Here is a 27,035-nt window from a genome sequence, read left to right on the forward strand (position 1 = left end):
CCTGCAACTCGCTTCACGCGAGTTCAAATATGTCTCAAAAGGCGGGCAGTGGAGGGAGGGTCCTTCAATATGCAGCGCGTTTCACACAAGTCGACACATCATAAACATCTCAAAAGACAAACAGAAGACATTCATTTTTTTCTTGCTATCTTTATATTCCTGGAGATCCATTATGGCTGCAGGATTCTGTCTGAGCAAGATCGTCCTTCCTCCATTGAGTAATATAAACAGGTCAAAGAGTGACAGATCCTTTTCACTTGCTCATCATCATGCGAACGAATTCCTAAGCGCGGAAAGAAAAGTGGTACAAGAGCGTGTAAGAAAGAGTATTCAATTAACCCAGGGTTACTTTCACAATCCTCGTGTGAAGGTTGACAGTATCCAATTGCACTTGTGCGTTTACGAACCTCGTAGTTGATTTGACCATCACTATTGAACGTGGAAAGAAATAAGTAAAGAGAAAGGTCAGCTCGTTAATGATATCATATCAAGCGCATATATCACGCTTGCCTAGTTCAGCCCTGGACATAAACAGTGCAAATACAGTGCAAAGTGAACGTGTTCTTGATGAATAGCTCGGGAAGAGGACGTCATAGAGAAAAAGAATAATGGAATTCAACCCACAGACTTGGCCATCCACCATTTCAGTGTGTGCCCTCTTTATGAGCAAGCAGAAACAGGGACAAAAGGGGTTACCGTTCATCCATGTCTTTGCTCCCCTACCCTTGAGTCATATCATATGGTCGTCCAAAAAAAAAAAAAAAAAAAAAAAAAAAAAAAAAAAAAAACCATCGTCCCATGATTGTACAAAGAAGCAAGCGAAAGGACAGTTATAGAAGGAGTAAAGAGGGACCAGCTCTTAATAACTTCCATAACATTAAAGCAACAAAACGAAGAACAGGAAGGACGCGAGATGAAAGGGCAAATGAGAGTAATAGTCGCTGTGATAATATGCCTGCAGCCCGCGGAAGAAAAAAACAAAAAAAAAACAAACCAGACTCGTGATACAAGAATAAAAAATAATCCTTACCCGTCAACGTCAGCCTCGTGAATCATTTCATCGACCTCGCTGTCAGTCAAGCGTTCACCAAGGTTAGTGAGGACGTGACGGAGCTCGGCAGCAGAGATATAACCGTTGCCGTCCTTGTCGAAGACCTTGAAAGCTTCCTTAATTTCCTCTTCAGAGTCGGTGTCAACCATCTTGCGGGCCATCATTGTCAAGAACTCGGGGAAGTCGATAGTGCCGTTGCCATCTGCATCCACCTCGTTGACCATATCCTGAAGGTCGGCCTCGGTTGGGTTCTGGCCCAAAGAGCGCATGACTGTGCCGAGCTCCTTGGTTGTGATGGTACCATCGCCATCCTTGTCGAAGAGGGAGAAGGCCTCTAAAAGCGGGTTTCATGCATGATATAAACCAGAGCCGCATAAATAGAGATGGCGCGTGACGAAAAAGAGTAAACCGAAAAGATGTCTGTTAGCTACCGCTATTTAGTTTGTTTTCTTGGCTGGTTTCAACAAAATTTACAGACAATGGCATTTCATTCCAATCGACATGAGAAAAGCAGAAGGCAGAGCATGGGTATAGAGATGGAAAACACGCGCAAGATTATTTTTTTAGAGGAAACGCGTCTTGTTGATTGCCACTGGTATTCGGTTGAAGTGTGAGTGAGGGAGTGTTGTCGTTGGTTTTTTTCCTCTTTTTACCTTTGAACTCGGCCAACTGGTTCTCGGTTAATTGATCGGCCATTGTGTGCGCTTTAGTCTGTTCTTGAAGGGTAGAGGGAGGAAGAATAGGTGTGAAAGAAGAGATGATGAGGAAGAAAAGAGTGAAAACAAAACCAAGCGACACCGAGCCTGTGTATCGACACCCTCATCCCCTCCCACAGAGCAGCATAGTCAAAGCAGAGCACGCGATCCCGTGACGACAACAAAAAAAAAACGCCATTTCTCGGCTATGCACATGGACACCAAAAAGTAAGTTGCAAGAGTTTTTATTATTTATACAGGTTGGAAAGAGAAAAAATAAAAAGAACGATCATTCAAACGAACAGACAAAAATGCAGATACGGAAATAAAACTTTCAATGCGTCGTTATCATGTGTGCCTTTGATTTATGCGCGAGCTTGGGCTTTGGCAGCCATCTGGTTCAAGGCGGAGCCGAACTTGAACCACTTGATCTGGTCCTCATTGAAGGTGTGGTTCAACTTGATGTCCAAGCTGGAGCCATCCTGCTTCTTAACATGCAAGTTCAGGGGAACGCCCTCCTTGAAGGAGGTCAAGCCCTGGATCGAGACCTTGTCGAAAGGAGCGATCTTGTCGTAGTCGGCAGGGTCGGCGAAGGTCAAGGGCAAGAGACCCTGCTTCTTGCAGTTGGTCTCGTGGATACGGGCAAAGGACTTGGTGATGACAGCAGCACCACCGAGGTGACGGACCTCCAAGGCAGCGTGCTCACGGGAAGAGCCCTCACCGTAGTTCTCGTCACCAATGACAATCCAGGGCTGGTTCTTGGCCTTGTAGTCACGAGCAACGCCGGGGACGGTGTCGTAATTACCAGAGAACTGGTTCTTGACGCTGTTGACAGCGTTGTTCTCAGAGTTGAGGGCACCAATCAACATGTTGTTGGAGATGTTGTCCAAGTGACCACGGAACTTGAGCCAAGGACCAGCCATGGAAATGTGATCGGTCGTGCACTTGCCCTTGACCTTAATCAAGATGGGCATGTCCTCCATGTCCTTGCCATCCCACTTCTTGAAGGGCTCCAAGAGCTGAAGACGGTTAGAGGTGGGCGAAACCTGGACTTGGACGTGACCCTTCTCCTTGGGAGGAGCCTGGTAGGTCTCCTCACCAGGGTCGTAGCCGCGGGGAGGAAGTTCATTGCCGTTGGGAGCAGAGAACTTGAAGGGCTTGCCGTCAGCACCGATGAGGGTGTCCTTGGTGGGGTCGAAGGTCAAGTCACCGGCAAAGGTCATGGCAGTGACCAACTCAGGGGAGGCCACGAAAGCGTGGGTCTGAGGATTGGCATCGTTACGTCCAGTAAAGTTGCGGTTGTAGGAGGTAATGATGGAGTTCTTGGTGCCCTTGGGGACATCCTGACGATCCCATTGACCAATGCAAGGGCCGCAGGCGTTGGCAAGAACGACGCCGCCAGCAGCGTTGAGGATCTCCATCTGTCCATCGCGCTCAATGGTGGCACGAATCTGCTCGGAACCGGGTGTGATGGTGAAGATGGACTTGGCCTTCAAGCCGTGATCCAAGGCCTCCTTGGCGATCGAGGCAGAGCGGGACATGTCCTCGTACGAAGAGTTGGTGCAGGAACCGATCAAACCGACCTCGAGCTTGGCGGGCCAGTCGTTGCTCTTGACGGCGTCCTTGAACTTGCTGAGAGGAGTGGCAAGATCGGGGGTGAAGGGTCCGTTGATGTGGGGCTCCAAGGTGTTGAGATCGATCTCGATGACCTGATCATAATTGGCACCGGCATCGGCCTTCAAGTTGTGCTGGAAGGAATCAGCCCACTCGGCAATGTAGGGACGGGTGGTGGCCTTGAGATAGTCGGACATGCGCGAGTTGTAGGGGAAGAGAGAGGTGGTGGCACCGATTTCAGCACCCATGTTGCAGATGGTTGCCATACCAGTGCAGGACAAGCTGTCGACACCAGGTCCGAAGTACTCAACAATGGCTCCCGTACCACCCTTGACGGTAAGAATACCAGCAACCTTCAGGATGACATCCTTGGCGGAGGTCCAGCCAGACAGCTTGCCGGTCAACTTGACACCAATGACCTTGGGGCACTTAAGCTCCCAAGGAATATCGGCCATGACATCGACGGCATCAGCTCCACCGACCCCGATGGCGACCATACCGAGACCTCCAGCGTTGGGGGTGTGGGAATCGGTTCCGATCATCAAACCACCAGGGAAGGCATAGTTCTCAAGAATGATCTGGTGAATAATACCGGAACCTGGTCTCCAGAAGCCGAGTCCGTACTTGGCGCAGGAGGAGGACAAGAAATCGTAGACCTCCTTGTTGATGTCCTTGGCACGGGCAAGATCCTTGGAACCACCGACCTGAGCCTCGATCAAATGGTCGCAATGGACAGTGGAGGGAACAGCAACGTTGGGGAGACCAGCAGACATGAACTGGAGCAAAGCCATCTATGATTGTATATTGCAAAGCGGGAGTCAAAGTCCACGGCGTACAGAGTCAGCGATTTTATCTTCTGGGCTCTCACACAATCACAATATCATATGCCTTTTAGTTGTCGATTATCAAGAAATAAATACCTGGGCAGTGGCGTCCTGGCAGGCAACGCGATCGGGACGGAGCTTGAGGTAGGACTTTCCGCGCTCGATGTCCTGGTTGTGGGCATCATCCAAGTGACCGTAGACGATCTTCTCGGCAAGGGTCAAAGGCTGATTCAATCTGTTGTAGATTAAATCGTCGCGGATAGATAGACATCAAGCGGAAACGAGGTTTAGACATGGTTTTGTTTTCAAAGACCGGATCGGTTTGTCGGAGATAAAATCAGGGATAGCGACAAGATTCAATCGTTCCAGCGAAAAAAGAAAAAGTTTTTGGGGTCGTGTTAGACGCGTGCGCTTTTTGATCCCCATTGCTTCCTTTTTTTCTTTAGATCGGCAAACACTTGCCTCTTTCTGACAATGGCCAAGTTGTCCTCAATGCGCTGGTAGTTGATGTGCTGGTCCTTCTCAAAGTTGGACATCTGGACCTTGCGGGCCGAGCCAGCGGCAGCCTGGGCAAAGGTGCGGAGAGGGGCCTTGACGGCAGCAGCCTACCAAACATTACGCGTAAATGAAGTACCAAATCAATATCCGCGATGCCTATCAATGACCCCCTCCTTCATCCGCGTTCGGCGACGCCGAGTGTCGTCGTGAGAAACAGCATTCAGAGAGGGAGAGATAAAGAGAAAAGGAAGAACAAAAAAGAAAAAGCGCGATCTCTTTTGACTCCGGGCTGCTTACCTTCCAGGTGCGGGAAATAGCTCCGGAAGCAAACATTATGTGTGTATTATGAACAGAAAGAGAGAGATCGATGCAGCACGGGTGATGGAGAGGAGGATGGGTAGATCAAGAAGTGGGGGGAGGGAGGGGAGGGTTGATCTGGATGAGATGAAGAGTGGGGAGAGAGGGGAGGGTGCGGATAGGAGAGAAGAGAAGAGACGGAGGAGGGGAGGGGCGGACCAAGATATATACAGCAGGACCACTCCGAGATGTGTGTGACGTGTGTTGGCGAAAGTGCTCTTGCAGAATTGCCGGCCATACGTTTCCAAGGCCGGCACGCCCAAAAAAGGAACCTTTTTCGTGGCCCGCCAACATTTTTTCATGGCCCATCAAGATTTTTTCGTGGCCCTTCGTCATGCGCGTGCCAGGCTTCAGCCAGATTTCAGCGCAAATCGCTAAAATCTGCCATCTCGGAGAACCGTCTCCAGCAGGATGATCGCCGGACCGACGTTGCGGCTAAGCGAGCGAAATGAAAACCCCCTGTAATTCCTCCTCCGCCTCTTCCCCTTTTATTTTATTTCTCCTTGATGGGGATTGCTTCCTAGATGGACTCCAATGCGATGCCAGCACCATCCTAGCATCCAGCAAAGTGTCATTGCAGTGTGGATAATTGTAAAGTAACAAGCTGTCTGGCAGATCGAGACAAGTGTTTGTAGTGAGGTCTACCCCGCAAGCACATGATGATAAATTGGGCACAAATCATTAAACTTCAAGCGTGGATGACACATTGCGGGGTTGCTTGGAGCACATAAACCAAGATTTTAGTTTCAAAAACAAAAATATACCGCACGATGAAGATGTCGGGAAAACGGATCTCGGAGGTAACAAACAGGCCCTGGGGTAAATGGTACCTGCGTCCTGCCTTGTCCCTGAAAGCGTCAGCGTCGCGCCGGACTTTCTACTCGGAGACCGCTGTTTGCTCTTGCTCTTTGCCGATACGCGCGTGGTGTGTGGAGAAAAAGTTAGAGTACTTCATTTATTTGATGAACCATATTCATATCCGTTCGGCGTACGCCCCTCCGATTGTTAGATGAAGATTCATGCGAAACTATTTGTAGGTCAAATTTCACGTAACTAATAGGTCGTTCTGAATACGGGAGACATTTCTTGACGGCTATAAACCATAGAGTCAGAGAGGTTACGGAAACTGCTCAGATCGTGCTACTCAAAACCTACATTGTCAGTCAACCTCCTGCAGGAAGTCCATGTAAAAGCATCCTGGAACATAAAATGAAGCATGCACCAGATATTAAAAACGAGTTACATGAATACATAGATTACCTGCGAGAATTGAGATTGTCAAACAAGACTACAAGACTGACAGCCCAAGCTGCCAAGTAGATTATTCGTCGACCGGTCGAAGATGCTTATTTGCCGACCCCTGCCCTGCCTTGTGTAAACGTGTGATTATTCATCGACCCCTCTGCTATTTGTCGCCCCGTCAACCAGCCATATGGATCTCTATCTATTCATTGCAGCAACGGAGATGCGACTGAATGCGGCTAAGCTAAATGCCAGATTTTATGGCACAATCATGGGTAAAGCCAAACACTCAGCGAGCCAGTCATTAGATCATCCAGGAATATGCATGGCGGCGCTGAAGATGCTGAATAAGCCATAAATGAAAAGTGGGTCTATTTGCCATTGAAGACCCAAAGATTGCAATTGCAAAGGGAAGAACCAAGGAGAAGCGACTCAAGAGTAGCATGGAGCAGCCCAGTAAACGTAAAAAGCCGAGGGCTACCTCGACATATTAAAGACTTCAATAAGATAAAAGATCTCGCGTGCACAAGATCCTGATTCTAGCTGGTATATAGGAGATCAGTATGGAGTCAATGTAGGACCAATATGAGGTGAATCTTTTTGTTCATTTGTAAGATAAAGAAAAGCCATTTTAGATGGCACCGGCTGACAAACAGGCAAGGAGCAATTGCATGCAAACAAGGAAGTAAGGGTCGGCAAATAAACATCTTCTACCGGTCAACAAAAAGATGGACAAAATGAAAGTGCCGGGACTCGAACCCGGTTCTCAGGCTTGGAAGGCCGGAATGATACCCATATACTACACTTTCGGAAGAAACAAGTGTTTGTACTCGGACTTGAACCGAGGACCGTCTGTGTGTTAGACAGACGTGATAACCAACTACACCATACAAACAGGCTGTTCTTATGAAGTCTGGTATTTACACTACTATATTTTCAAAAATTAGTTGTTTTTTGTATGTGCTTTTTCCTGGGGATCCGGCCCCCCGCGGGGCCCCAGAGCGCGTTAAATATGAGTCTAGGTGCTTTTCAGAAGAACCTGATATAGATTAATGATGCTTTTTTAGCCAGTTTAACGTGGAGACGTCAACCGGCAGTAAATCCATGTAAATGATTAAAAAAAATGTAAAGATAGGAAGCATTGAACACAAGCGGGAGCTGCTCTGGCCCCGTGCTCGACTCAGACGCAGCAGATCGAACACTGCTGGACTGCCTGCAAGGGAGGAGGCGGTTGAAAACCATGGAGGGATGAGGAAGATACCCTTCTTGTAACAAGGTGTTTTCAGCTTTTAACACACTGATGAGGTGTAGCAATTGTTGCGCAGGCCCTGGGGCAGGCCCGGGGAATGTGACCTGTCTTTTGGCGACTGTGGACCGGCTCTACTTTGGTGGAAAGTATGACTGTAGTAGATCATTGCTAGTTAGGTCTGATAGATTCGCAGGGTCAATCGGCTCGAGAGACAAATTGTTTATTTTTTAAAAAAAAAAAAAAAAAATAGGAAGCATTGAACATATAATACTAAACGTCGCCGAAAAATAATAAGCGACGAGGGATAGAACGGTGTTCTCGTCTATCTTTTGGGCAACGCCACAGTATAAAAAAACTGTGCTTTTGATGCTGTGCACAAAGGCACATGGAACATATTGACATGCATACGTAGTTTCTCCAAGCGGCTGCGCTTGTATACGATTTATTTCTTTATTAGATTAAAGTCGATGCCTCTGATTTCTAATTCTGTCTCGCTAAGATGACACGGCAGCCATCCAATCCTTGATGCTCTCGATATCCTTGTTCTCGGCAGAACATTCAATAAATTCAACCTCGTTCTCCAGATCCTGGAAGCTGAAGTTCTTTCCTTCGAATCCAAGAAAAACATTCTCGTTGCCCTCTGAACCCTGCGTGTCCAATGCTGCAGTCCTCGTCTGACGTAACTTGTTGCTATAGCGGTGAAATAGAGGGACAAGGATATTAGTGTTGGTAACAATTGTTTTGGAGCGAGCCGATAACTGAAAAAATGCCACCAAAGAGAGGATAGCTTACATCTCAACTTCTAAAAGAGACTGAATGCGCTCTTTCTTGAAGGATGTCAAAAGATCTGACTTGTTGCAGGCGATTAAGACAGGCATCCTTTCACTCTGCGCGAACTTATCCGCGAGAATGTCATAAAGATATCTAGGGATCAACGATAGATTGGAAACAGAAATCAGTTCTATTTTACTCTTTCCATGTAGCATCTCCGATATATTTGCGATTCCTGCATGAGCACTCACTCTGCCAGGATACGCGTCTGACGCGCAACCGTTGAGCTGTCCACAACAAATACAACCGCGCGTGCGATAGGCATGAACTCTGAGAATTTGAAGCGAAGACGCTCGTGTCCAGGAATGTCGACAATGTGGATTGGGGACTATATTGTGATTAAATAGCAACATAAAGGGCATTAGAGGACAATTCTGTTCATGTGTACAATGACATATTCCTTCGTGCTGAAGATCAGCCTACCTTTCCCTCTGTCAGTACAACATCTGCTTCATTCTCCTTGATGGACGTTACAGTCTCCACATTCTTGTCAAAATTGATCTATATCCATATAAATTATGGCCATATGGGTGTGGGCGTCAATCAAGGTGTTTTGCGGGTCGTGGTGCAAAAAGTAAAAAAGGCCATTAGACCGAGAGGCAGCATACCATGTAGTGGATCGCTGTCTTTCCAGCAAATGGTAGCCCTGTCAGGAGGATGGTGTTCTTCGAGTTCCTCTTTCTGCCTATTGAGAAATTGACTAGAAGATTTCAACTGGTTCAGATAGGTTGATCGAAAGTGATGTTACAGTCCTTCGTGGCAAAAGGGGAGCTGGGTTCTTACCCGCGATGCCGACGAGTGCAATCAAGGACAGCAGGACGAGCAGTGTAAGGTATTCATTATTGGCGATGATGAACTGCTGCGGAATGAGGTTCTTGAGTGTTGAGGTGGCCATTGCTGTACTCTTGACGAAAGGACGGATGAGGCCGCTGTTGGTATTGGGATCCTGTCTTTTGGTCGTGTTCGTTGTTGGAAGAGCAAAAAGAGTAGAGGGAGCCTCGAGAATGCCTTAGACCAATCGAATGCCGCCGCCTGTGTTCCTTTAACTGCAAAAGTGCTGTTAAATGCAAGGTGGCTTCCTTCATTTGCAAGTTACGTCTCTTTAACTGCACAGCGTGCTGTTTTTCAGGTACCGTGCATGTACCACACATGTTGGGAGTACCGCTCCAAGATACTTGCCGACCTTGGCTTTGGGGGAGAGAGGGGGGCACCGCCCATCATGGGTCCCGCCAAGCAGGGAGAAGTTCAGTTCAGGCACGGCATGTTCAAAACAAGGTCGTATCACATTCAAGGCATGGCTGTTTTCTTCCATGTGCTACACCACTTTTCTCACCCGGCCCTGAGAAAGCAACCCGCCTCCCGCACCCGTGCCCGTCTTTGCGAAAAGAGAGGAACACACACTTAAAAAAAGGCCTGACCAGATCTGGGTTCAAACACACACATAAAAAGTTTCCATTCCTCCTTTTCTTGATTTCGCTTGTCCTCATCCGCTCTCCACTCCTCTTCTTCCCATCGCTACTGTGAATCCATCCATGTCCATGGCTAGCTCTCTCAGACCACCTCAAGCCGGAAAGGCCTATTCAGGTCTCGTAAACAACCGCCCCAGCGACCAAATGTCGGACGTCTCCTCGAGCTTCAGCGAGTCTGCCAGACACCGCCAGTCCAAGAAGGACGAGGTACTACCCTGCGCAACGTTCTCCTAACGCTGCGCTTGTCTCCCCCAGATAAATTTCCCTTTCCTAAACAGTCTGTTTGTTGTATGTATGTTTCCATCTCTAGGCTATCCGCCGCAAGATTGAGCAGGAGTTGTCTAAGAAGCGCCATAGCTCCCGAAAGGCCAAACAGACACAAAAGGTTATGGCCGGGACCGTCTCGGCCCTGCGTGTTTCCCAGGCGCTGACGGTTTCAGAGTCAATCACAGTGACGGAGGCATCCCAGAACATGGCTGCTAAGCGTGCGGACTGTGTCCTGGTCATCAATGACGAGGAGCATCTCTCGGGTATCTTCACAGCCAAGGATTTGGCCTTCCGAGTTGTCGCAGCGTAAGTGTTTTTGCCTTCAAAAATAGCTGAATAAGATACGTCTTCAAGAACTTACTTAAATTGGTATTCATCACAACCAATAGTGGCCTCGATCCTCGTTCGACCCGCGTCGCTGATATCATGACCCCCAATCCCATGGTTGTCACGACTGACCGTAGCGCTACCGACGCTTTGAACTTGATGGTTCAAAAGGGCTTCAGACACTTGGCAAGTTCATTACTTCATAGAATCAGCATACTCATGTTCCAAGCCATGCAATACACATTTACTTACCTTTTATTTTCCTCTTGAATATACAGCCTGTGCAAAACGAAGATTCTGAGATTGTCGGTCTCTTAGATATCACAAAGTGTCTGTATGAGTCGTTGTCAAAGATGGAAAGGGCCTACGGACAGTCCAAAAAGTTGTACGATGCTTTGGAGGGCGTAGACAAGGAGTGGGGCGGCATGCAAAACGTGGCCATGGTTCAGTACATGGAGACTTTGAGAGAAAAGATGATGTGTCCCGACCTCAGCTCTGTTCTGGATGGGTCACCTGCGGCTGAGGTCAGTGTGAAGGCAACTGTCAAGGAGGCTGCTAAGCTAATGAAGGAACGTCGTGTCACTGCAGTCTTGGTCATGGATCAGAACGGAATTGACATTGCTGGAATCTTTACCTCCAAAGGTACACTTTTTCTCGTTCTTGTGCGGAAAGCTTTGCTGGGTGATCTGCATTGATGTCCGTTTTTGATGTTGAGCGGACTACTGACAAGGCTCAATTACCTCTGTGTGACATGGTATGCGTTACCTTTGTAGATATCGTCCTGCGTGTTATTGCTGCCCAATTGGAGCCCAGCAACTGCAGCGTGGTGCGTGTCATGACCCCTCATCCCGACACTGCCCCTTCGTCAATGACAATCATGGACGCCTTGCGCAAGATGCATGGTACGCTATTTATGGTGACATTATAGAATCAGGAGCGAGAGTGGTTGTCGATTGTTTCTTCCTGGTATTAATTTTTTCATTGGCACATCTTTCTCGCCTATAGATGGTCACTATCTGAACTTGCCCGTTGTTGAGGAGGACAAGGAGATTGTTGGAGTGGTGGATGTTCTCAAGCTGACGTACGCCACCATGGAGCAGATCAACTCAATGAATTCCAAGGATTCAGAGTCAGGACCCATGTGGAACCACTTCTGGAACTCGGCTGCGATGGCAGATGGTGATGAGGGCTCGGTTGTTTCCGAATCTATGGCTGCCTCTTCGATCATGTCGCCAAGTCTCGCCGCGTCTCCCAGCAGCCACCAGGCCATGCAGCCATTCCCTGGCGAGATCTTCCCCAATGAATCCGCCTCGGTAGTCGCTGAGGACCGCAGCGAGCTTATCCACAAGCAAATCGAGGAAGAAAGCACGACCTTTGTATTCAAATTTAAGTCACCCATTTCCAACACTGTTCACAGATTCACAGCTGACTTCACGGACTTGAGTCGCCTTCGAGAAACCATCATGGAGAAGGAGCCTTTTGGCCCCGAGTCCGACCCTAGCCAGAGCGCTCTTCTCGCTGAATTCAACATTTCGTACTTGGACGATGAGCAGGATTATGTGATGATGACCTCGGATGCGGACTTGGCCGACTCGGTTGCGATTGCCAAAAAGCAAGGTCAGAACCGCGTCATGCTGTTTGTCGCAGACCCGAGAGCCTCTCAGGTCCTTCCCCCCAGCAGCGCTACTCTCTCCACTGTCAGTGCGCCCGCACCCGTTACTGCTCCAGCATCGGTTGTCCCAGAAGAACAGATCCGTAGCCCAGTTGAGCAGACCCCCAAGGCCGTCGCTCCTGTGGAACCCAAGAAGGCGCCCTCTGAACTCAAGAAGATGCTGGAGTCTATCCCTGAGGAATATCTTCTCCCCGGAGCTCTGGTAACGCTTTCAGTCACGATCATTGCCGTTTTTGCCATTGCCAGACTTGCCAAGTAGAAGTAGGACACGACAAGTACATTAGATATTCGGTTCCTCCTCCGTATTTTCGGATTTCATGGATACCCTCCGGTCCAATACCAGCATGAAATGGAGGTCTGGCAACAGCACTCGCACACAATCGCACACATTCATCCACTCGTACACAAAACAAAAGAAAGAAGAAAAGACAGCATAGTTTTTCACCAGGGGTTGTGCATATATTTACAATGAACATAAATCAATAAAGAGTACAATTACGTTTTTAGAGGATTTCTTCTATGGTCTCTATATTTATACATGCTTGCGTTCCAGGTCGGCACTCGCTAGAACAACCTCTTTCGACTCCATCTCCTGGTTGTCAAAACCAAAGGATTCAGTCTGCGTGACATAGGACATAGCGGATTTCAAAGAGTGAGAGTATATGGCCTGGACGGACGCCGCATCTGCTATCGATCCATTCGGAGACGATCTGGCACTACCATAAAGACCCATGATCGAACTGGAGCGTGGTGCGTCCGCGCGATGCGTCGTGTCAAGTCGGAGCAAGGTCGTACCCACGCTACCGCTGCTGTTGTTGTAGTTTGGTCCGGAGGCGTTTTTGATATCGCTGTAGGAATAAACACCTCGACCAGGGTGAGGTGTCGCTACGAAGCTGGCCGTGGACAAATCGAGAGATGAGTTTGAGCTAGGGATCGTACGTAGGATGGGGTCAGGCGTTGAATTATTGACCGAGGTGGCGCTATGACTGCCCTTGGTTGAGCTCTGACAAGAGTGCAGAAAACGGCTGGCAGAGCTGTGTTTGATACTGGAGCGAGCTTTGGTGCGTGTGAGTGCGGGCATGTTCACCTTGTTAGTCATTAGGGGATCATCGGCAGTGCTTTTGGTATAGCTATCGGTAGTGACGCTGTTGTTGGTGCCGGTGCTAGTATTGGTGCTGGTGCTGGCACTGTTGCTGGCACTGGTACTGCTGACCGGTGGGCGATGCTGATTGTTGAAAGGGCCTTTTAACAGCGCAAAGAAGGATTTTGTTGCGGGAAGATCCTCCAATCTGGCGGTCGAAGGGGATGGTTCTGGGTCATGAGCAGTCTTACTTATCATGGTGTCTATAGAAATGTTTTTAGACGGCATGGTAGCGCCGGCTAATTGATCCGTTGAAGTGGCAGGCTTATCTCGGGAGAGTTGGTCCGCTGCAGAAAGGTTGTTCTCCAAGTCTTCGGCATCTCTTTCTGCACCGCCAATGGGCTGCTGAGTAAGTGGTCGCTGTCCTCTAAACACTTTCCAGGATCGCCCGTTCACAAAATAGAAAGTCATGGCAACAATCAGGACGAGCATGCCCGCACTAAAGATCGCTACACCTGCAAAGATGTCCGCACGGGAAGCTATGTCGTCGACCGGTCTATGTTCAGCTTTGTGTTTGGAATCCTCCCAAGAGGTGGGAGTCGCACTGTTGTTATTGCTGGATGCGTCGCTTGGTAATTCATGATGAGTAGACCGCATATCTGGTTCGAGGGGCGGGGTTGGGTTTGCTGGAGCATCGGACGTCAGGGTTATAGAGCCCGGCGAGATGACCCAATGGTTAATTGCAGGAGTAGGGTCATGATAAGCGGACGGGAGCGACGGAGAGGCGTAGGGGCGATCCAGTTGGGCCTCGAGGTTCTGAGACATGATGTATTGAGAATGAGTATGAGAAGGAGCTACAAAAGAAAAAGAAAAAGAAGCTGTGTTATGAAGTGGAGCTGAAAAAGGCGTTTGCAAACGGAAAGAAGACATGACCGTTTGTGTGAGTGGAACAAGGAGGTGAAGACGTTGGCTGGAGACGATGGTGCGCATTAGAATCATTCATGGGTGGCGGACTTCAGTGAGGAACTGTTTCACGATATAAAGGACTTGGGTGGAATTGGCACGGACTGAAAAACGGAAGTCTAGTGGTCGCGTCCTACAGTGTGAAGACGCGTCTTCCGCCCTCTTGTGGTCTGTGCGCGCGAACAAGAAAGTCCAATGCCTATTTTCTTACTGCATCAGCTACCATTCCAATTCTTGCCAAGGATGGAGCGCATGCCTCTCCCTTAACCCTCTGGATGACATGAGGAGCCATGCCTCAACTCTTTCAACCCTTTCTGCTCCTTCATACACTTTTACCATGCAAATGATTCCGTCCCATACCCGTACTCGGTGCTCGGCAACACTGATACCTGTCTTATTCCTGGGATTTATCATCGTAACCAGAGGCGTGTCTTCCAGTGAAACAAGCGGCCAAGACAGCCCAGGTTGGGTGTCTGATATTCTTGACAATAAGGATGGAACTCGATATAGTTACTGCGAGGCTTCGCATCCAAAGCTGAGCACATATCCTAATCCCAAGGTAACATTGACAACGCTACCGGCATCTCAAAGGATCGATACAACGAACTCTACATGTTGATCTTAATAGTGCTCATGGCAAATGTAACCGTAGATCGGAAATTCCGAGTTAAGGAATGTACAGCTCTTTATTCGACATGGAGATCGGTAATGATAATTCGAATCCCCAGAGTGAATACATGTAGTCCTTTCCAAGGGCCTTCTTATATATGCGATCTATGCTTATCAATTCATCTTTACAGCACGCCTTTGACGGTCTATCCGCAAGACAGGGATTTGACATGGGAGTGTAGTACCAGTTCTGGCTATTTTACCTTCTCAGGACCCATAGGGAGCTCGGACATTCAGACGCGGCTTAATGGCACCGCTGTACTGACCAACCATGCGGTGACGATCCAACAGAACTCGCCTGATTCAGGCCTTATGTGGAAGGGCGGCTGTATCCCAGGAGAATTGACGTCGCTGGGCGCTCAGCAGCAGCAGCGCATGGGTCAAGATCTCCACAAGATCTACATCGATCAATGGAAGCTGCTCCCCGCCACATTCGATCCAAATACTCTGCGCCTTCGTAGTACAGGTGCAGGAAAAAAAAGCTGCAATTTTGGTGTATCAGCTTTTTTTATTTTATTTTCATAGACTCATTCTGACACTACACTTGGGTTCATTCATCCTTTGTAGACGTATGGCGTACAAAGCAGAGTGCTGAGAACCTGATGATTGGCCTTTATGGCCAAGACGCCCTCGAACGTGGCTGCGCTCCTTCAGTCTGTCAGATACAAATCCTCCCTGAAGAGATCGACTACATGACCATGAACACAAATCGGTGTCCGCGCATTGACATATTGGACGAGGACATTAACAGGACCAGCAAGGTTCTTGAGCAGCTGAGATGGACCCATGGCGCTTTTCGCAAGGACGTTAATAGATTGATCAATAAGGACAGAGACTTGGGTTTCGATGGCTTGATCGATGCAATTCTTCCCAGAATTTGTCATGGCTTACCCCTACAATGCGAGGAGGCGCCCATCAACCAAAGTTCTCCTCGTTGCGTGACCCGGAAGATGGCTGAACGATGTCTTTCGGTCGCTTCTCTAGAAAATGCAGAGACGAGACGCGATGCCCAGGACGTACGAGAGATGCTGCAGCTAGGGATCGGGCCACTTGCCAAAGACATCCGACAAAATCTCTTGAAGGCCAAGAATGGGGAGTCGGCACCGTTTTTGGTATTTTCGGGGCATGATACGACCTTGATTCCACTTCTGGGAATGCTTGGCTCGACAGATATGCGGTGGCCACCATATGTGAGTGCTGACACCGACCAACAACCTGAACAAAGAGTTGATATGAAAGAGTCTTATTAGTTACTCTTTCCCCTTTAATTTGCATTCCGTCTTTAGGCTTCTAATCTCCTCTTCGAGGTTTGGTCCCCACCTTCAAAGGAGTACTTCGTGCGCGTTTTATATAATGGCCGAGTGGTGAAGACCACGTCCAACTGGTGCGATTTCGAATGGTGTTCGCTTGACACGTTTATCGAGTATTTGGGCCAATTTATTGTGGATGACTTGGATGCTAAGTGCAAGACAACGGTGCCGCAGAGATTCTTTGAAAGACAGGAGCGCACAGCCTCACTCCGTCACTCTCGATGAAAGGCGTCCATTTTCCGCGAATAAAGAGTTTTTCTTCATTGTTTGTGAGGTTAATGATCATTTCGCTTGCTATGTATTTAAATATATAAATGAACTCCAAGTATTCCTTCGACGTTTCTCAATATTTGCTCTTCAAGGCTTCTCAGTGCTTGATTGAGGGTCGCGCTTTTGGGCTGTGGCCACATAAAAAATGTGATAGCTCTCGTATTTGTCAACTTCCGTTTCTGCAATCTGCAAAGCCTCCTCATACTCGTCTTTATCAATACCGGCACCATGGATCACCATAGGTGTGATTGCACTCCAAAACGACAACTCGTTCTCCTTCAGCAAATTGCCAATCTTGCCGCCATGATTCCCAGTGGGTAACTTGAGGATATCCTGCTGAACGTTGACCATACCGGCTTGCTCCATCAAGTACGGAAAACCCGGGTCGCGACCAATTAAAGAACGGATGCCTTTAGACATTAGTGCCTGCTCAACCCAGCTCCAGACCTTGGCTGTGTAGGGCCCATTGTTACCACCATGACCATCCACCTCGACGAGTTCGATCCATCCGCCCGGCTTGGTGACACGCTCGAGCTCTGCAAGGACACGGGTCCATTCGTCTGGGGTCAGACCCGCGACCAAGAGGCGCTGGTAAACAAAGTCGAAGTGGTTGTCTGGAAAGGGGAGTGGATCGAGGATGTTGTGTTGGACAAAGCAGCAATTGCTCGGAATGATCGTTGTCGGGAAGACCGGTGACATATCAATACCGGTGATGGTTGCATCCGGGAACTCGTTGGCCATCTCCTACGGCGTTCATTTTTTTTTTTTTTTTTTTTTTTTTTGGACATAAAGTCAAAGTTTGGATTAGACGACCTGATAACAAAAAAAAAAAAAGGAAAAAAAAATTGTGGCCTTGCATTTACCATCGTCCACGTCCCTGGTCCGCAGCCGACGTCTAAAATTGTCCGCACCTGTAGAAAGGCGATGCTTTACTTGTCAGCAACTTTATAATTCCTGGCCAACGAGAAGAAATGAAAAAGTCTCCCTGGAGTACAAGGACAGAGATATCTCATACCTTGGGTTTTTCAAGTGGAGATTTGTAGTTCCCTTGTATTGCATAACGAAGAATGAAGTGCTACAAAAGATCAGCGGAATGTAATGCAGCTGGTTAGACAAATGGGGCAAAGCAATGCCTGGTATCACCAATCTGGATTCGAGCGTTGTTATTCTTTACCTGAAGCTGCAGTCTGTGTAGCGCCATCGATGAGCGTCCATAATAAAGATTAAATAAACAATGAATATGTGTATAGGTTAGCATGAGATAGTTGGTACCGACAAGTCTATCGCCCATAGTGGTCAATGGCCAGTCAGACCGAGCTTTACCTGTCCACTCTATTGAAGTAAATGCAGACGAAAGAGGAGTGTAGAAGATCAAACGTGAGTGCGCGAGTAAAGTCAACCACTTTGGTGCTCAAAAGGAAAAAACTAAGGGTTCATCCCGACTGAAATTTCTTGGGAGGGATGCATTCACACGAACACATGGGATTAAACGAATTTGCTGCAAGGGCGTCAACTTACTCGTCAATGTCATTGGGCAAGAGATAGGAGGCCCCAGGTGTGTTGTGATAGCGGCGTCCCTCGAGCCATTGGTATTCAGCCGAAATTTGATTTTCCTCCATCTTTCAAAAATATGATACTGTTAAAAGGAGAGGCTGCAGCTGCAATGCCACAGTACTGATGTTGATGTTGGTTTACACTAAAGTGTGAGAGAGGCCAAGTGTATGAGAATATTTATCCCTGGACCTGAGGCCTGCGCTGGCGCCGGTAGAAAAGCGGGTTGGTGTGAATGGGAATAGATGGGTACTGTTTGTTGGCGATATGGCGTTCTTGCTCACGGTGTTTTCTTGGAGGGACGATCAAGATCGATGGAGTAGCTTGTAAAAGGACTTGGCTCTGCGGAAGACAGACAATAAAGGCAAAGGGAGTAGATGGCGATGATAATAGTGGAGTAGAAGAAAGAAAAAGAAAGAAAAGGAGAAAAGAAAAAGATGGCCGCTGCTATTTCTCAATTCATTCTTTCCTTCTTCGTCTCCAGTTTTTGATATAAAGGCCACCTGCGGTTGGTCCTGGTGTTGCAGGTACTACTATCATGCCCTGTCGCCTGATTCGAAACATGGTTCCTGCCACTTGCCGCGATGTTTGTCCTCTATCTACGCCTTTCAGGGCCACCGTGTATGGCCGTTGTATTGTTGCTAGTCTAGCAACAATGAATGTTTCCCGTGGCACTCCAGTACATGCATCGCATATACAGGAAAGGGGAGATGATGATAATGCACGCTGGCGCTGCTACTCCCGCGGCTACTATGATGATGATGGGGTACGAGTAGGATGGCAGGCACAGGAAGGTTATATCAAATACGGAGGAGTACTTCTTGTAGTATTAATGGTATTAATACTCCTTCACTTGTTGGGGGAGGGCAGGGGACAGAAACCTTAATGGGCTTTCTTGATGGCAGCTCTCTTGTCAGTAGTCAAAAGGGTAATGCGATAGGAGACTTTCCCGCTTCCTGGCGTTCGGCGAAACAACGGATCCAAGGCACGCCCTCAATAGTGGAAGATCGCGATAGAAATATCTGTATTCAAATTAATGCATGCGGCGCGCTCATGACCATGGTGTTACATACAAACCGAAGTATATCCTTCTCACCCTTCTGTTCACTCCAAGGCTTCGGTAGGAATACGATCTGCTCAGGGATAGTGGGCTTGTTTACCCGCGCGCAAAGAACTGCAGTTGAACCCGGTTCATGCAAAAAAATGTTTGGAAGTCGTGTTAAAACAAATAAAATTGTATTGTACGACCCTAAGCAGCAAGCCCGATTTTGTCGATCTCACAGCCATGCGACAACAAGCGGATAGAGGAATCGTCCATCGCTCAGACCACATAGAAAAAACTAAAGCGTCCAAGTACTCATACAAATGAGCACTAAGAAGAAGGGGTCCCCGCGGCCGTTTTCTATATAGTTTTTCTTCTTTGGTGCCAAGGGACGAGGACGAGGCCAAGGCATTTGTTCTTATGCTTAGGGGAGGTTATAGTTTGTCCTAGTTTTTCCTTGCAAATATGACCTAGGGATGACAGAAGTTTCGACCCTTTTCAGGGCCCTGAGCCGAGTTAATCTGTCGTCGGAGAAGAAAACGTGGTCGATATCAGGCGGCTTGCTTCCTTTTATTTTATTATTCCAATGGCGTTACCGACGGACGATCTAGTAGTTATTCCTGAGGGGCAACCATTCTACCTGCTCCTACTTTTGCGTCTCACTCTGACCTCCATGTAGTTATTAGACATATGCAAGGGGATACTGCCTTATTTTTCTCAGATTTGTATGCCCGACCGCAGCGGTATCAGGCGTAGAACCAGATACCCACGAATGCGGCTACCGGAACTACAAAGATGCGCTTTAGTTAAAAGAAAAGAAAAGGGTTACGGATTAGCGCCAATTGCAACGACAAGTGAATCAGGAGCACGACCATTATTATTTTCTCCGCGGAGTGGAGCATTGACATTTAATCTCCAAGTGTCGTGTGTTTAGATGCAAACAATATCTAGGAAGATAAAGACTGGGATGGCCAACTAGAAAGCAGCCCGAGGGAACAGAGCGAGCAAGACGTGTTAGCCCCATTATTTTTGCGTGAAACTCTTTTCTGGGAACGGTAAAGTAACGCGGGCGAAATTGTGTGCACCTGAAAAGTCTCGCAATGACAAGACCATCATAGGCAACGACTTGAAATGTCAAGCGCATGTTCGTCTCTTTGGGCCTGGCCGGGAGGCTGCTGGTAGAAAGAAAAGATCATGCATCAATGGCATCTTTCGTGGATGCGACCTTGGGTATCAGGACTCAATTCGTTGATAGCAAGGCTGGGGTATACGGCGTAAGAGCGATGTGGACATGGAAAGGATGCTGGTGAGAAAACGGCTGAGTAGTATATGTATGAAATTGAGGAACACCGCCTATAGAGATCATTGTATTGTGTCAATTCATGCTCACCGAGAATGGCGATGTACGAGCGCCTTTTAGCATTGACGCGATGCGAATGCCACCCACAGGCTACGGTCGGCGCTATAGTGAAACAAGAAACTGAGAACGTGTCGCACAGAGGCCAGAAAAAACCCATAATCATATGGCTACATCGAAATGATCATCACCACAGCAGCGGCCGATAAGGATGGAGTTTTAGAAGTGGCCACGATGAATGCCAATCTATCCTGCGAATTGAATGGGCGTCAGCGGTGATTGCCTCAATAATACGTCCTGCAACATCATATCTTGGGAACCAAAGGATTATTTTATGGTGTTCAGGTCTAAACACTACACGTGAATGAGTATCGCGTGGGGTTTGTTCATTGGTAATCGATGTGCGCATGGTCTTGATCCGTTTTTTTTATTTTTTATTTTTTTCAATTCGCACAATATAGGGCGCTCTGCTTTCTCCCAAAAAAAGCAATTGAATATTACTATTACATGCAGGTACGCCGCTGAGAAGAGATCCTTTATTCGTCATAGAAGTCGATGTGCCCACCAGTGGTATACTCGTCGTTCTTGAGCAGCAAAACAAGTTTGCGGCTCGAGTCGTCCATGTTAACCAGTGATCCACTCTTGTGCATTCCATCATAGATCTCGAGCTGCTCCTTGTCTCCGAGCGTGCGTCTGACGTCCGCCTGCATATCGTTATTCAATGGCCCAGGGGCATAGTTCAGCGTCTTGACGTTGTTCGCTTTCTGTTTATAGCCCAGGATCACAGTGCAGACAGAGAAGCATAGAGATACAAAGAAAAGCAACACAGAACATAACGAGAGAGTTAGAGATGTCGCTAATCGAAGAATGCGTCACGCGTTATAACATAGAGAGCTAAGGCATACCTCTTCAAGGGCAATGACTCCCAAAAACCTGTCGCGAGCGGCCTTTCCGGCGGCATAGAGACTCCAGTTTGAGAATGGCTGAACAGCGAGCAAGGAGGATATGCTGACGATAGCTGTTTTGTGACCCGGGTATTGCTCCTTGGGGTACGCTCCTAGGGTGTCCTTGAGGAATGCAGAGCTACAAGCAGAGGACCGAGATGTGGAGTTTTGAGTGACAGTTGAATTACGCCATTAGAGCCGCGGCGATGAATAAATCCAAGTAGGCTTACGTAAGTCCAACAAAGGAGACGACATTAAAGTCGAGATAGGCCCGTGTTTCCTGCCAAGTCATCTCCTTTGCAGTCTTGCTGAGGTCACCAATGGATCCTGCATTGTTGATGAGCACTGACTTTGAGATAACGTTCTAAGGGGATGAAGAAATGAACAGCGGCAAGGGCGGGCCGTAAATCGGTGGTTAACAGAAGCAATTTAAGCTAGATTCAGGCACGACGTGTATGCCTCCAGTGTCGTTGTTGCTGCTGTAGATACCTTTGACTGAATAGATTCGTTTCTCAACTCCGTAACGGCTGCTTGAATCCTGACTAAGTTGTTATCGAGTCTTTCCATATCCGCGAGATCAACATCTCCAACAATGGCTCCCTTGACGGCGACGTTGTTTTCAGAGGTGAGTTTGCGCAGGCTGGTGAGGACCGAGTCGAGTCCCTGCTGGTTCCTTCCGACAAGCACAAACGAAACCGTGTCTGCTCCACTGTTGGCGACGTAGGAATGAGCGACGCTTGCTCCGAAGCCGCGGTTTGCTCCAGTAATGATGACGAGATGATGGTGTGATGACATCGGGGCGACGAATGAACAAGTGCCGAATAGAGTGAGTGCATAAGTGCATAAGCGCATAGTCCTGCCACTCTAACATCCAACCAAGCCTGCACCCGATGAGCCGAGCCACTTATGAATCATATTTCTTTGGTCCGTGGTCCGTCAAGAAAGAAAGCATCATCCTTCCCGCCATTTTTTTTTTTTATTGTTGTTTTTTTTTTGTGTGAAGATCGTCGTCGCCTCTCGTTCTTCATCAACTCCTCAGCTTTGCTTGCAATCAAACGATCGATCCCCTTCGACCTTTTCACTAAGTGTTCGAAACCGCCAACTTCCCTACTGGTCGCCGCATATCGACTGCGCACCCCTTGACGCATCTTCACGCCATCCTTTCGCCAAACTACATCGCCCTACCCAGCCTTCTCCGCCTTATTTCGCCTTTCCTTCGACCTTTCTGTACATATTATATATCCCCTCTTAGCCCGTACCAGTAGTGCTAGAATTAAGACAGCAAACCTCGTTGTAGGGTTTCTTTTTTTTTTTTTTTTTTTTTTCTTTGGATATCGCACTTGTGTGTGTCCGATCCACGCATAATCATGGTTGCCTGTTTGACTGCAAAGTCAGCTTCCCACTCGCCCGCCGCAAAGTCGACGCAGGATTCGACCAAGCAGCAGCCGCATTACCAGGTGCGGGAGCTTTCAGATGAGGCCATCAAGGCTCTGCTGAGGTAAATTGGTACTTTGTTTTGTTATTTTTTTTTTATCTCCAAAACCCCCCGAGCTGAGAATTGTACCTCTCTCTTGGCACTGGCACGCAATCCCGTCACTGGTTGTCATTGGTCCGCTTTGCACACCAAGGCAAACCCAAATAAAGACCAAACGAAAGAAGGCGGTAGAAAGAAAGAAAGAAAAAAAAAGGGTGAAGGCAGGGAGTGAGAGGATGAAATTAAACGTTATGATAAGGATGGGGTGCTTTTTGCATAAGAACACACACATCACATCACATCATATCCCTTTGATGGGTTTGGGCCAAAGAGAAAGAGGAACTGAACAGGCGAGGCTTTACGACGGTAGCCGTCTCCATTGCGCCCTTGCTGCTGTGTAGCCCAGCTCTTCTGTTGTCCCGCTTGTCTTGGCATGTCTTGTCATTGAGAGGATCTTTGTTTAGTAGTAAACATTGATGCTAATGAACTATCGTGCTCTACGTTCATCAATCTGCATGGCCCTCCAACGCAGCAAGACACGAAGACACAAGAAGAGCAGATCTGCGGGAAAACAATCTGGCACCTCGCCCTTGCTTCGTCAAGTCCTCAGGCGCTCCCTTCTGGGCCATATTGGCAAACACCAGCTGAAGGTCGAGAACTACTAGGGCATTCATCTGTCCTGTTCGCTCCTCTCGTCTTTTTTTTATTTTTTTTTATCTTACCTCGCTTTTCAAAAAAGATTGCTATTTCCGCAACACGAATAAAGAACGTAGGGTTAAAACTTTTATTGAACGAAGAAAAATGTATGCGAGATATCCTTGTTTCTACTTGCGACCGCCCCTCACGCTGTTGCCGAGTCCGTTGTTGAATTGGTTACGTCCACCACGATGACCACGGGGTCCCATCGTGCGCTGCTGCTGCTGCTTGCCAGAGGCCTGATCTTTGTTCGCATTGGGTCCTGAAAGATGAACATATTGAAATTAGTTAGTATATGAGTGAACCAATCTTACGAGAACAAAGCAATAGAGTCATTTGAGCCCTTACCCTTCTTGGGGCGCTCTCCCTGTTGAGGTGTCTTCGACTCCAGCAGTTTTTCGTTGCCCTCAACAAATCCTGCAGCCTTCTCAGCAAACGCAAGGGCAAGCGACTGCAGCCTTGTTGCCTCGACATGGTGCAGGACCACCACGTTACTGACCTGGTCAATGCTGGCCGACAATTCCTCGTTCCAGACCATCTTCGACACAATCGAGACAACAGTCGCCAATGGGAGCTCAAACATCTTGGCGAGCTGCTCAAGCCCAACTGAAGAGTAGTATGAGGCGTTCGCAAACAAGTATGTACGAAGACCCTCCTCTTGCATCTTACGGCCCAACATCTCCTTGATCTTGTCCGCTAAAGGCATGAGCTCCCAGATCTTGATCGCATTGATAAGTTCGATCGACTTTTGCCACTCGCCGCCAGCCAGAGCCTTGGCAGCCCCCATGATGTGGTCACGAGTATTCTCGGGTGGTCCGGAGAAGACCTGGCGAGAGTTGTAGTCAAGCATGCGACGGAAGGGCTTGGAAATGACCCTCTTGCGGCCATCGGGGTTGCTTCCAGCAGCGGCCATGGCAGGGATCTCCAAAAGCATAGAGCACGTCAAGTAGACGCACTCCAAGAGCTCGAGGTTGATGTGCATGTGGAAGGGAAGCTGGCGTTGGCGCTCTAGCTTCTCCTGCTCAGGTGAAACGGCTCCGTAACGCTGAGCCTGGAGACCCTGGGCCAACAATTCCTTGACGCGACCAGTTCCAGAAATGTCCTGCAAGCAAGTCTGTGCCTCCTTAATCATTCCCTCCCGGAAAGCACAAAGACCAAGTTGAACCATGGTACGATTGTGCAAAATCTGGGTGGTGATGTCGGCTTGGTGAATGGTTTCCTGCAGATGGGACATGAGGAGCATATCGCGAGCGACAAAGAAGCGATTGTGAAGGGCGTGGTGGTAGATATGGCAGAGCATGGCGCGAGTTCTCTGCAAAGAGTTGGCGTTCTTGTACAAAAATACGCAGAGGTCATGGATCAGATTGGAGGAGTCTTCGATGGGCTTGGCGATGCTCGTAGGCAACAGTGCAGAGGTCGCATTCTCGACAGCGAGAATGACAACTTCAGGCTAAAGAGAAAAATAGAAAGCAGATAACCAGAACTGTCAGATCAAGAGTTCAATAGGAGTGCAGCGGCTGCAGAGATACATGAAGCTTGTTGCTATACCTTGAAGTACAAGTGCTCCAAGCGTCTCATGGTGGTGCGGCAAATGGCATCCGTGAGCTCAAGTTTCTCGAAGTAGGCGCTGGACCGAACAATAACAGCGTACAGACCGACTTCGTCCTTGAGGCGTTCAACGTAATCCGTGGTGTGAGGGTCGATGTTCTGGAGAGACTTTGTGAACTCATCGTCCAGGCGGTCGACAAAGGCCACAATTGATCCTTGAATGAACACAGTCTGACCATTTTCAGGAGCACGATCCTTCTCATCGTCATCCTCTTCTGGAGCATTTTCCTTGACAACATAGTCGGGGTTTGACTCCAAGATGGTCAGAAGGCTGTTGAGGTACTTTTCAGCGCTATGAGAGAAACATATATGTGTTAGACGGCATAATGCTTGGGCGTCGCTGGAGAGCAAGAGAAAAATGGAGAAGGAAGAGGGATCACATACTTCTTCCAAAGAGGAATGTTCATGTATCCCGAGAGACCAACCGCGAAATCGAACTGGGCAGAAATCAGGTTCAAAAGAACACGAATCTTCTGATAGGGCGTGTTTGCGACAACAAGCAATCGCTCCAGAATTCGGACCTGCTCCTCGCGGTTGGTGTTCTTTTTTCCACGAGCGTCGATGACTTCCCGCAGCTTCTTAAACAAATTATCCTGGGTGAACTCAACCGTCTTTCCGCCAGCGCCAACAGGAGTGAATCCATCATCGACGGGTTCACCATCTTCCTCTTCACCCTCTGACTCGGAAAGAATAACCTTCTTGGGCTTCTTGGTCTTGGGCTTAACCTCAACAACCTCCTCCTCAACGTCGTAGTTTTCGGGGTCCTTCTCGTACTCCTGGATCTCCTTCTCGTACACACGGTTGTTCTTTTTGACCTTCTGCTTCATTGAGTTCAACGCCTTGGCATTGGAGGCATTCATCTTCTTAGAAGCCGACTTTTCCTTCTCCAATGCGCCCGCAATCGCCTTTTCAACCTCAGCCACAGCCTTGATATAGAACTTGGGGACGCTGGTTTGGGCAATGATGCCGGCGGCCTTCTGAAGGGCCTTGTTGGCACGATCGAATTCTATATGAGAATGGAATATCACGCGAGCGAGAGACGAATTAGAATGAACTGCAACTTGATGTAAATAGACCCAGGTCCGCGTATTGCACCCACAGACATATCCCCACAGATCTGGCCCTGACTGAAAGAATGGCATTTTTATTGTCGCCGTTATCCATTAAAAAAAAAAACTATCGGCCATTGTTGACGATGATACAGTTGGGACTGGTTGCTGGCAATGTTCAAGGAACAGTAGCGTATCGTGTCAAGGTAAAGTGGAAAGCTACTGCGTCGGTCCCGAAAGTATGGCGAATCTTGGAGCCAATTGAAGCCTTCCCATGCTGTCCTGTAGTTCAACCAGTGTCAAATTCACTTACCGTTCTGAACTGAAACCCAGTCGTTGATCTTTTGGCCGTTCGCCATGGCGTTCACAGCCATCTCAATCTCTTCAAAGCGCTTGTCCTTTGCCGAACGCACGACGCGGACTACATCCTCGTCGCTATCGGAGTCATCTGAGCCTACACCGAACAGGCGACCCTGAGGGGCCTTCCTGCCAGGCTGATCGTCATCGGACGAGGAACCATCCGAATCAGAATCAGAGTGATCCTCGGACTCAGAGGCAGTAAGCTCCTCAGAGTAATCAGACTCGGTGTCGTCAGAGTCGCTCTCACCAGCACGGAAAAAACGAGACATAGTAGTGGCGTTTTTCTAGGTCAAAGGAATGTCGTCCGTAGCAAGGCAACCGGTTGGATTAGATATTTGATCGGTTTCTGTGCTTTCAAGATGTGGTATGGCGAAAAAAATACAGATCAAGGATGGACGGGTCGAAATGGCGGCGCTGGAAGTAGAAATATTGAAGGGCAGAGTGGTGATCAATCGATCTTCGACTCACAGCTGTAGCGCGGATAAAGTGCCTTGGTAGGGTGAATGAAAGAGACCAACCTGGCGCTGATCCCCAGTAGAAAATACACTCGTCCTTCTGACCTGAC

The 27,035-nt window shown here is 48.3% G+C and overlaps 9 protein-coding genes and 2 non-coding genes across 11 annotated transcripts; 2 read left to right on the forward strand and 9 right to left on the reverse strand.

Annotated features, from left to right (window-relative positions):
- Positions 1–116: 116 nt before the first annotated feature.
- BC939DRAFT_464742 (calmodulin) lies at positions 117–1,847 on the reverse strand. Its single transcript, XM_051557415.1, has 4 exons — positions 1,705–1,847; positions 1,031–1,385; positions 408–429; positions 117–283 (listed from the first exon to the last, which is right to left on the reverse strand). The coding sequence occupies exons 1-4, from the start codon at positions 1,745–1,747 to the stop codon at positions 254–256; spliced, it is 450 nt and encodes a 149-aa protein (XP_051407851.1). The 5' UTR covers positions 1,748–1,847; the 3' UTR covers positions 117–253.
- A 264-nt stretch (positions 1,848–2,111) lies between these two features.
- BC939DRAFT_402211 (aconitate hydratase) lies at positions 2,112–4,720 on the reverse strand (the record flags this gene model as incomplete). The annotated part of the gene is made up of 3 exons (XM_051552662.1): positions 2,112–4,151; positions 4,281–4,419; positions 4,641–4,720. The coding sequence occupies 3 exons, from the start codon at positions 4,718–4,720 to the stop codon at positions 2,112–2,114; spliced, it is 2,259 nt and encodes a 752-aa protein (XP_051407852.1).
- A 2,299-nt stretch (positions 4,721–7,019) lies between these two features.
- On the reverse strand, positions 7,020–7,090 carry BC939DRAFT_t162. Its single transcript has one exon. It is a non-coding gene; the product is annotated as a tRNA-Gly (tRNA).
- A 12-nt stretch (positions 7,091–7,102) lies between these two features.
- On the reverse strand, positions 7,103–7,176 carry BC939DRAFT_t161. Its single transcript has one exon. It is a non-coding gene; the product is annotated as a tRNA-Val (tRNA).
- A 754-nt stretch (positions 7,177–7,930) lies between these two features.
- BC939DRAFT_313977 (signal recognition particle receptor beta subunit-domain-containing protein) lies at positions 7,931–9,399 on the reverse strand. Its single transcript, XM_051551477.1, has 6 exons — positions 9,145–9,399; positions 8,970–9,061; positions 8,785–8,862; positions 8,553–8,689; positions 8,323–8,454; positions 7,931–8,220 (listed from the first exon to the last, which is right to left on the reverse strand). Exons 1-6 carry the CDS (start codon positions 9,254–9,256, stop codon positions 8,025–8,027), a joined length of 747 nt encoding a protein of 248 aa, XP_051407853.1. The 5' UTR covers positions 9,257–9,399; the 3' UTR covers positions 7,931–8,024.
- Positions 9,400–9,974: 575 nt separating this feature from the next.
- Positions 9,975–12,355, forward strand: BC939DRAFT_402160 (mitochondrial ribosomal protein subunit S4; the record flags this gene model as incomplete). The annotated part of the gene is made up of 6 exons (XM_051552659.1): positions 9,975–10,037; positions 10,141–10,403; positions 10,487–10,614; positions 10,719–11,066; positions 11,198–11,326; positions 11,430–12,355. The coding sequence occupies 6 exons, from the start codon at positions 9,975–9,977 to the stop codon at positions 12,353–12,355; spliced, it is 1,857 nt and encodes a 618-aa protein (XP_051407854.1).
- A 249-nt stretch (positions 12,356–12,604) lies between these two features.
- BC939DRAFT_464750 (uncharacterized protein) lies at positions 12,605–14,123 on the reverse strand. Its single transcript, XM_051557416.1, has one exon. It carries the CDS (start codon positions 14,105–14,107, stop codon positions 12,629–12,631), a length of 1,479 nt encoding a protein of 492 aa, XP_051407855.1. The 5' UTR covers positions 14,108–14,123; the 3' UTR covers positions 12,605–12,628.
- A 580-nt stretch (positions 14,124–14,703) lies between these two features.
- Positions 14,704–16,410, forward strand: BC939DRAFT_314086 (histidine phosphatase superfamily). Its single transcript, XM_051551480.1, has 3 exons — positions 14,704–15,275; positions 15,377–15,999; positions 16,096–16,410. Exons 1-3 carry the CDS (start codon positions 14,753–14,755, stop codon positions 16,342–16,344), a joined length of 1,395 nt encoding a protein of 464 aa, XP_051407856.1. The 5' UTR covers positions 14,704–14,752; the 3' UTR covers positions 16,345–16,410.
- BC939DRAFT_314067 (methyltransferase type 11) lies at positions 16,093–17,616 on the reverse strand. The gene is made up of 4 exons (XM_051551479.1): positions 17,564–17,616; positions 17,405–17,464; positions 17,253–17,300; positions 16,093–17,133 (listed from the first exon to the last, which is right to left on the reverse strand). Exons 1-4 carry the CDS (start codon positions 17,588–17,590, stop codon positions 16,477–16,479), a joined length of 792 nt encoding a protein of 263 aa, XP_051407857.1. The 5' UTR covers positions 17,591–17,616; the 3' UTR covers positions 16,093–16,476.
- Positions 17,617–20,758: 3,142 nt separating this feature from the next.
- BC939DRAFT_428424 (sepiapterin reductase) lies at positions 20,759–22,114 on the reverse strand. The gene is made up of 4 exons (XM_051553203.1): positions 21,773–22,114; positions 21,514–21,647; positions 21,245–21,422; positions 20,759–21,103 (listed from the first exon to the last, which is right to left on the reverse strand). The coding sequence occupies exons 1-4, from the start codon at positions 22,076–22,078 to the stop codon at positions 20,876–20,878; spliced, it is 846 nt and encodes a 281-aa protein (XP_051407858.1). The 5' UTR covers positions 22,079–22,114; the 3' UTR covers positions 20,759–20,875.
- Positions 22,115–23,529: 1,415 nt separating this feature from the next.
- On the reverse strand, positions 23,530–27,035 carry BC939DRAFT_464757 (eukaryotic translation initiation factor 3 subunit 8). The gene is made up of 5 exons (XM_051557417.1): positions 26,424–27,035; positions 25,446–26,067; positions 25,002–25,353; positions 23,802–24,903; positions 23,530–23,715 (listed from the first exon to the last, which is right to left on the reverse strand). The coding sequence occupies exons 1-5, from the start codon at positions 26,737–26,739 to the stop codon at positions 23,582–23,584; spliced, it is 2,526 nt and encodes an 841-aa protein (XP_051407859.1). The 5' UTR covers positions 26,740–27,035; the 3' UTR covers positions 23,530–23,581.

Source organism: Gamsiella multidivaricata (genome assembly GCF_025024155.1).
Source record: "Gamsiella multidivaricata strain RSA 2152 chromosome Unknown BC939scaffold_85, whole genome shotgun sequence".
NCBI lineage: Eukaryota > Fungi > Mortierellomycota > Mortierellomycetes > Mortierellales > Mortierellaceae > Gamsiella > Gamsiella multidivaricata.